The 8,645-nt window shown below is 52.8% G+C and overlaps 1 protein-coding gene across 1 annotated transcript; it reads left to right on the top strand.

The window, feature by feature from the left end:
• Nucleotides 1-2,180: 2,180 nt before the first annotated feature.
• On the top strand, nt 2,181-8,307 carry LOC117011506 (serine/threonine-protein kinase PAK 3-like). The gene is made up of 11 exons (XM_033086917.1): nt 2,181-2,234; nt 2,992-3,114; nt 4,174-4,210; nt 4,908-4,971; nt 5,582-5,630; nt 5,945-6,057; nt 6,318-6,435; nt 7,183-7,282; nt 7,555-7,751; nt 7,832-7,969; nt 8,206-8,307. Exons 1-11 carry the CDS (start codon nt 2,181-2,183, stop codon nt 8,305-8,307), a joined length of 1,095 nt encoding a protein of 364 aa, XP_032942808.1.
• Nucleotides 8,308-8,645: the final 338 nt, after the last annotated feature.

The following is an 8,645-nucleotide window of genomic DNA, read 5'->3' as shown; positions in this document are numbered from 1 at the left end:
CTTTGCAATGCTATTTATTTTCAAATATTACCCTCAGCATATGAAGTGTGAAGAGCCCAGCCTAAGGCTCCTCAAAGACACTGCCTTGCTTGCCCGTTGCATACAGGGAAAACCTTGTAAAATCATGGCTCAGGCCTGCTGCTCCATCTGAGGAAGAAAGGACTGAGGGAAAGTGACTCAGCTGCATTAGAGGTAGACAAACCACAGTAAAGGCAGAGAAACCATGGCGTATGCACACAGTGGTGTGTGGTGATTGGTTGAATTACATTTGTTACGATTGAAAAGTATGTCACTGATGGAGGCCTGTCTGCTTCCAAAGGCCTGTTTTTTACAATCAAGCGGCTCTCCTTCACACCTGCCTGGGGATCCTGCGTCACTACGGACCCCCATCTCACATCCACCAGATGAGGATCTGCCTGTGCTGAGTCACCAGGAAAGCAAGCCTGGCCTCATTACTCCATGGGTGAACAGAGTTGGTTTCCAGAGGAGTTGCATGCACTTGTTCCCTCCTCCCACCCAGTATTCTCTTTCTGCTCTCAGGCTGGCTCTTGGGTTTAACTCAAACTCTGCAAGAGAAGAGAGTGAGTCCCTGTCATTTCTACTGGCATTTGGCTATCCGAATGTCTGCAGGGAATCATACAGGGCACACGGAGCCTGGGCAAACACCTGGGAGAGTGCAGCTTTGGACTGCTCCAAAGGGGCCTTCTTTGGGCTCGCCATCTGCAGGGCATTGCGGAGCCGTGGGCCGCAGGCTGCTGCCACAGCTCCAACACCACAAAACTGTGGCAGCCCAAGAATCACCGCACAGCCTCTCTGCATGTTCTGAGAGGTTAAGTTGCCAGAGAAACTGCAAGCAGGACGAGAGGAGCTTTGCAACAGGAGCTAAGCCAGCACCTCCCTGACACAAAGGGAGGTCAGGCTCCAAAGTGAGTCAAAACAAAGGTGAACATTCACCCATGTACTCAAGAAGCAACCGCACACTACAATTACTCCTGGAAATTTATTTCCACTGCTTCTTTTGTCCCCTGAATGTCATTGAAGAAGTTTGGCTTTTCAGAGCCAACAAATATTCCAGAAGGTAAAAGCAGATTTGCTTTTAGTTCAAGCCTTGGGGACCAAAAGTCATGTTTGCTTGCATTTGGTGGGTGCCGGCTGGGCTAGTGCATTTTCTGAGGCTTCCCTGGGATGCCTTGAGCACTGGCTTATGAACTGTGAGGAATTTTTCCTGCCGCTTCATTCCTGAGGAGAAATTCCCCGGCTTTTCTTTTGCATCAGCTGTACAGCAGATTCTATTGCTGGGAACAACTATGGCAACAAACCCAGAGCAGCTGCCATTGTGAGGTCAAGGCAGCGCTGCCTCGTCACAGCGCTGTCAGCGCAGCGTTGTCCCAGGGCGCGCAAGGCCTGGCTGCCCAGAGCAGCTCTTGTGCTCACTGCTGCAGGAGGATCCTTGTGATCAAGGAGCTCTCAGCAGACGGCCTGCACCCCAAGAGGAGTTTTGGCTCTTCCCTTGGGTGGTGTTCAGTGTGCAAAGCCACACGGCAGTGCTAAAATGATTGAGCAAGTCTGTGCCGCCGTTTGCACCGTTTTTTCTGTTGCTTATTCTGGCTACTACCTGATGCACCTGACTCGTAAGTAAAGGTTTATCCTGGGGGTCACATCACCTGGCCTGTGCTTCACTCTGCTCTTTCTGCCTGAGTAGTGAGCCAGTTTGTTTGGGAGCAAAATGACCATTCAGATGCCACTACTCTGGTCAGTCTCCTGCCAAGAGCGTCAGCTCCCAAGGGGTTGTCTGTACTGGGTGGTGGCCGGAGAAGATTTGCAATCTAAGCTGCAGCGGCTGCATTCCCTCCATGTGATTGTGTGTGGCAGTGGAGTCTGTCATTCCCTCAGCTTGTTGCTTCAAGCAAGAGCACCTGCATTTGCAGATTCTAAGGAGAGATCCTCTGAAGTACTTCTAAAAACTCTGTGGTTCTCTCTGGGAGTGAGGGAAAGCATCTTTTGCTGGATATTCTGACACTGAGAGGCCTTGGCTGTCTGACTTGACCCTTTATGGTGCGCCAAGATAGCGATTCCCTTGGCCATGCAACACAAACTCCAAAGCAGTCAGGGTTTGCTGCTGAAGCCAGGAGCTGTTCCCAGGTTGCTTCAGCAGAGAGCTGCCCCAGAGAAGAGGGCCCATGGGGGAAGCTTTCCTGGGCTATCATCTTCCACAAATTGATGGGAATTTGTGTGTGAGATTTCTAAAGTAATCGAGAAAATGCAGGGAAGAGAAGAGGAAAACACTGCGTGAACAGTTGGGAAGAAGTGAAGCTCTGACTGTCAAGGGAAAACCAGCATTTCCATGACCGTGTTTCTATTTGCCTCCTGACAAAAGAGGCCCAAGTGTAGACAGAGCCTAGGCTAGCGTCCTTATTGTTCTCTTGCTGGCCATGGGAAAGAACGCTTGCTCCTGGAGGAATGTTGGGAAATAGGAAATGCTCTCTTGGGACTAAATTGTGCTGTGAAACTCCTCAAGACAGGCACATTTCTAAGGACATCTGGCTTCTTTTCCTTTGCTCACTACAGGTCACCTCACATGTGGATGGAGGCAAACCTGTCCTTTGGTGAGTGGCAAAGGAACCTGTGATGTTGCTGGTGTAAGAATTGTGGGGCAAGCCTCGAGCTTGGCCTGTTGTAGGAGAGTGTAGAGTGCTAGCCTGAGAGAAAGCCCAGCTGGCTCTTGGCCTCAGCAGTAGCAAAGGGAGCACTGGCTCTTTCCTAATTTTCCAGTGCAAAGCCTCTCAAGAGATGAAAGCCAACGGTGGCAGCCCAAACACTCAGCAAGATGGAGTCCCAGCTCATTCACCCATCTTCATGGGGTTTTCATGACTCAGAATGCCACTTGTATCAAAGTCTATGATTTCCCCCTCCTCTATGTACATAGCCAGCTCAACAGAAACGAGCTCCTCCCAGTCTCTCTCTCTCTGTCTCACTGCTGTCTGTCTTCAGGGCTCAGCAGCAGGCTCAGCACCTCCTCTGGCTCCCTCTCTTGTTGAGGAAGAGGCTAAAGAGGAGCAAAAGGACATCAAGCCTCCAGCTGCAGCCCCTCCACAGCCAGAAGCTGCAGAGCCAGTGAGTGGCACCTGGGCTTGGCCCTGCCTTGTGGTGCAGAGCCAAGCTTCAGGCTGTGGATGACCCAGCCCTTGGTACTTGTGGCTGACTCTGTGCCTGCCATGGCCTAGCGCTGCTTCTGCCAAGCCAGGCACCCCTGGCTGTTGGCTTCTGACCTTTGACATTGAAGCATGACTTTGCTGGGTTGCTGGGAGGGCCCAAGAATGTCTCTTAGGATCAGACAATGGGCAGCATTAAATTAGTCCCAGCGTAGAAGTGAGCCCCTTGGTGCCCAGTGTCTGTGTAGGCTGCCTGTGCTCAGCGCACAGACAGGTGCAAAGCCGCAGACCACAGCCTTGCAGGATACTTAGGAGACACTGGCTCCTCTCCATGGTCTAATCAGCTTCAGGCACAAAGTAGACTGTGCTTCACTTCTGCAAAGTCACAGCAGAGTTTGGTGAGGAGAATCCTAGGCAGCTGTGCATTGGAAAGGCTGCTGGGTCTTGCAAGGGCTGGAATGCAGCTTTGAAGGGCCACTCCTTAAAGCCTGAAATACAGAGGGGAAATCAGTGAAACAGATCAGAAAAGGTACATGCTCTGGCCTTCTGGTCAGACACCTGGATGCCCGCTGCAGGGTGATTTCATTGCCCAGCAGAGCACAGAAGTCAGAAAGCAACAAGGCTCTGGGGCAGTGCTCTGATCTCCTTCTGGATCTTTGCCAGTGCATCAATACCTTGTTGCAGTCATCTTGCAGAAAAGTGGATAAAATGGAGCATGGAATTGGCCAAGAGCTCCTGCATCAAAGTAGCCTTTGGAGTTTTCCCATTGCCTTGGAGCAGGGGACATCCAAAAGCCCCCAGCTGAAGAGGCCTGGTGCTGGCTGACAGCAGCTGCCCAAGGCCTTGCCTTTGCCATGTGCTCCGCAGGGCATCTGTGCCAGCCCCCCTTCTGACAGGTAATCCTTTCCTCTCGCAGCTCGACACACGCTCTGCACTGCAGCGTGCCGCTGGACCGGCAGTGCCTGCCGCAGCCGGCACTCCCCCAGCTGCCAGCACATCGTCCAGCAGCCCAGCCCAGCAGCCCCAGCTGAGAGAGGAGCAGAGCCTGAAGAGCCTGAGTACGTCTGCTGCTGTATTTCTTGTCTGCCAGGGCACTGTGTTGCCTGCACTGTGTCTCAGTGTTGGCCATGGCAGCAGTTCCTTCTGGCTTTAGTGTCTCAGAGGCTCTTGGGCCTCCCTGCAGCACCTGTGGCTGTGCTCTGAGGCAGCGAGAGATCGCTCAGGCTGCTCCTGCTGCCTCTGAGGGCAGCTGGCACTGCCTTGGCTCTGCCTGCACTGCCTTCTGTGCCAAAGACAAAAGCAGAGATCATTGTTTGTGCTTGAGCAGAATGCTGGCCCCTAGTGAGTGACCAGGCCCCAGGCAGCTCTCTGGCCCCGGCTGTTTTCTGGCTGTGGTTTTTACTCCTTCTTCCTGGCTCAGACACTTTGTGCTCCTAAGTGGTCCTGCCAGTGAGGGTTGATGTGAGTGCAGAAGCTGCAAAGGCCTTTCCTCTGCTCTGGGGGCCCCGTTCTTAAAGGCCCATTATTTGGGCTTATCACACGAGATGCTGTGCTTGAAGGAAAGAAAGTCCTTTTTGGAAAGGCCAGCTGCTCAAAGGTGGAGAAGATTGCCCTCCCACTTGCTGCTGTCAGCGGCTGGAAGCCAAGTGACTGCAAAGGGCCCAGAGCTTGTTACAGTGGGGCTGCATTTGGGATCATCTGTGGAGTGGCCTCTCTGTTTGAAAGTGAGTGCCCTGCACTGCTTTTGTCTTTCAGGGAGCATTGTGAGTGTGGGCCAGCCAACCAAGAAATACACGGCATTTGAAGAACTTGGACGAGGGTAAGAGTGACGCCTGCTCCTTCTACAAAACCGTTGGCCATGTCTGGCCAGTGCAATATCAAGCGTGAAGTCAGGCAAGCTCCAAATACCACCAGACCATGGCTTGGTCTCCTGCCATCACTCAGGACTGCTGAGTCAGAGCAATCCGAAGGCACCATCAAAGACAACTTGGCGCTGGCAATGTCCTGCTTGTGGCAAGGAGCAGGACCTGGAAGATCTCCTGCCTCTGCATCTTTATGGCCTAAAAGAACACCTTGGCACCCAAGAATTGTCAGATTCTCAACAACAGTGTTTTGAATATAATTTTTCTCCACTTTTTTACATGCACATGCATGCACACCCACACACGGACAAAGCCCCCTTAGATTTGGAGCTGACCTGACTGGGCGTGTGCCTTGGAGATTTGCAGCAGCCCTTGGTCTTCATGTTGCAGCTCAGTTTTCTCTTGCACCCCCTGCCTTGAATGGCAGAAGCTGGTGGGATAGTGGCTGAAGAGACGCTGCAGCCAGGCATTTTCTAAACAGTCCAGGCAGCGTGGGGACATCTCCTGCCTGGGCCTGCTTTCACTGCCAGGGACTAAAGGGCTTTCTCTGCTGCCTTTTCTTTCTAGGGGATTTGGAGCTGTTTATAAAGCCCTGGATGCCAGCACAGGACAACAGGTAAAGTGTCAACACTCCCAGCAGATTTGGCAGCTCTGCAGCGCTTTCCCCACTGCAGTGAGCTCAGCCTGGAGATTTGGCTGGCCGCTCCATGGCTGCAGCAGAGGCTGTTGCTCTGAAGCACAGTCTTGGCTCAGAGTGCAGAATGCATTTTGGACGGGCTGCGGTGCTTCTCCTAAGCTCTGCTGTCTAGTCCAAAGGTGGTTTGGCACAGCTTGTTGCATCACTGCTCCAGCACTCGCTCTGTGCTCCCTGAGATCTGGGCCAAGGAGCCACTTCTCAAGAGAGTGGTCTTCAAGTGAGTGTCCTTTTAGGTGGCCATCAAGAAAATGAGCCTTCAAGAGGGGATATCCGAGGAGCTGGCTGTCAATGAAATCCTGGCCATGAGGGACAACAGGAATGCCAATATTGTTACCTTCTTAGACAGGTTGGGCTGGTGTCATGTCACTGTTCCTTTAGATAGTGCAAGCCAGAAGTGACCAAGCCCTTTGGTCACTGGCAGAAAAGGGAGCTGTTGATGATTTCTGGAGTCATCTCTGGGGCCTAGCGGGGAGGTGGCACTTATTGTGCAATTATCTCTTCTGGCACCTGTAGCTTGGAGAGCAGTTGCAAAAGCTTGCCTCAGGCCCTGGGATGAGTGAGCTGTGCCCACTCCTCTCTCACCATGCTCTGATTTTCCTCTTCCAGCTACCTGGTTGATGGGGAACTCTGGCTGGCAATGGAGTTCATGGACGGTGGCACCTTGTCAGATGTGCTCAGGGCAGTGTACCTGGAGGAAGGACAGGTCGGTGCTGTCTCTCGGGAGGTGAGGGATCCTGCTTGTGCTTCCCCTGGCCTGCCCAGCATGGTCCTTGTCAACTGGTGGGTAGGAACGGCAGAGATTTCTTGCTCATGGCTTTCTTTTGGAGCTACTGTCACAACATGGAGAAGAAGAAAGAGCATCTGAAATGAACTGCCTGCCCGTGTCCCTTCACTCCCTGGGTTCTATTCTTGCACGATTCCATCTGTCTGTCCTCTGGCGCTCATGCTCGCTCGCTCGCTCGCTCGGTTTCACCTGTTTTGTCTTGTCAGCTTTTCCTCTCAATCTTTGCATGCAGTCCATATGACTGTCCTGCATTCCTTGCTGCCCTAAGCAGGCATGCAAGTTGCAAATTTTCAAGCTAAGGGCAATGGAGGTGTCCTCAGCCTCAAAGGAGAGCATTTCAGCCCAGATGGCACTGGATTCTGGAACATGGCTAATGTGCTGCTTCCTCCTCTGCTACCACAAGGCTATCAAGAAAATCTCTGCCATGATGCCTCCCAGCCAACATTCATGTGATTCTTACTGAAAGCAGGAAGGGCTTTAGGAAACTCAGATGCCTTTCAAAAAAACGGAAGCCTTCTAAGAGTGTTGAAGCAGCACGCTCTTTCCCTTTCTCTTTTCTCACCATGATGCTGCGCCCTGCCTCCCAATTCCAGGAGAAAGCTGTCAGTCTTGTTCAGCCCTTTTCTTTCCTGTGGGATGTAATCAGGTCCTCAACTTTGACCCTTCCCTCGGTCTTTTCTCTCTCAGTGCCTGCAAGGACTGCATTTCCTTCATTCCCGCCAAGTCATCCACAGAGACGTCAAAAGTGGCAACATTCTCGTGGGCATGGACGGATCTGTGAAATTGGGTGGGTATCCCTGGGCAGGTGCAGCATTCCCAGCATGTGTTCTTGGGCTGCTTTTGGGTGAGTGCCAGTTTTCCAGAAGGACTGCTGGGCCAGTGTGTGTGAAGGGTGAGGGTGTTTGTGAAGAGGCCAACGCCTTTTTTTGCTGGCTCTGGCCCCACGGAAGCAGAGCATGGCTGCCTTTCCAGCCAGTTGCCCATGGCTTGGGCTGGGCAATGCTTGTGCCAGGTTGGGCAGGGGCAGCTGGCTTTGACAGGGTCTGTTTTTCTCCTCAGCTGACTTTGGCCTCTGTGCTCAGCTCAGCCCTGAGCGCAGCAAGCGCAGCTCCAGGGTGGGCACTCCCAGCTGGATGGCACCAGAAGTGGTGAGAGGCGAAGCCTACGGCCCCAAAGTGGACATCTGGTCGCTGGGGATTGTGGGGCTGGAAATGGTGGAAGGGGAAGCTCCTTACCAGAGGGAAGCCCGTCTGAGGGTAAGGTGCAGCTTCAAAAGCGGGAGAGCTGTTGTGGCTAGCGAAGGAGCAGCTGGAACGTCCTCTTCCATTTGTTGTAGGTGTTAGAACTGATCGAAAGGAACGGGCCCCCAAAGCTGCAGAACCCCAGGCACCACTCGCCTCTCCTGCGCGACTTCCTCCGGTGCTGCCTGCAGGCAGACGAGGACAGGCGCTGGTCTGCCCAGGAACTCCTGCAGGTAAGAAAAAGCAAAGCGGCACAAAGGCCCGTGAGCTGAGGAGACCCACATGAAGGCAGGGAGAGGAGGGTGGGCCACGTGGGCCTGGCTGAGGCAGGTGCGGCACAGGAAGGCAGAGGGGCAGATGGTGCCCTTGGTCCTCTTTGTGCATCTTGCTGGGAGCCAGCGGAATCCTGCCTGAGCCTGTGGTCTTGCAAAGTAAGGGTCCCTTTGTTTTGTGTTTTTCCTCTGGGCAGCATCCGTTTGTGACCTCAGGCCATCCTGCCTCCAGCCTGGCTGCTCTGATCCTCTCAGCCAAGCAAGTGCAGGAAGAGTGGACAGGAGACACCTGCGCCTGAGGAGGACTCTGTGCCGAGCCAGCTGAGAGGAGTGGAAAGGGGATGCATGGTGCTTAGGCCGAGATTCAGACATCCCCTGAGTTTTAACAGGAGCTGCATCATTCATAGGAAATTTAATGTTTTGAGGTTTTCTTAGCTGTAGTTATGCTTTAGTTAGGACTATAGACTCTAGAAAGCTCCATTAATGGAGCATTGTTTAGATAAGAGTAGAGTACTGTTGCTGTAGAGTAGCTCACAATTATCCTTTAAGAAGAAATAAATTAGTCAGAATAAGAATGAAACTATCAAGAACTAGCTAGTCCAATTCAGCAGAACTTAACCACACATGTGCAGCGAGC

The sequence above is a fragment of the Catharus ustulatus genome, unplaced genomic scaffold, assembly GCF_009819885.2.
Source record: "Catharus ustulatus isolate bCatUst1 unplaced genomic scaffold, bCatUst1.pri.v2 scaffold_73_arrow_ctg1, whole genome shotgun sequence".
Classification (NCBI taxonomy): Eukaryota; Metazoa; Chordata; class Aves; order Passeriformes; family Turdidae; genus Catharus; species Catharus ustulatus.
The sequence above is the reverse complement of the archived record's forward strand: the minus strand, read 5'-3'. Positions and strand labels throughout refer to the sequence as shown.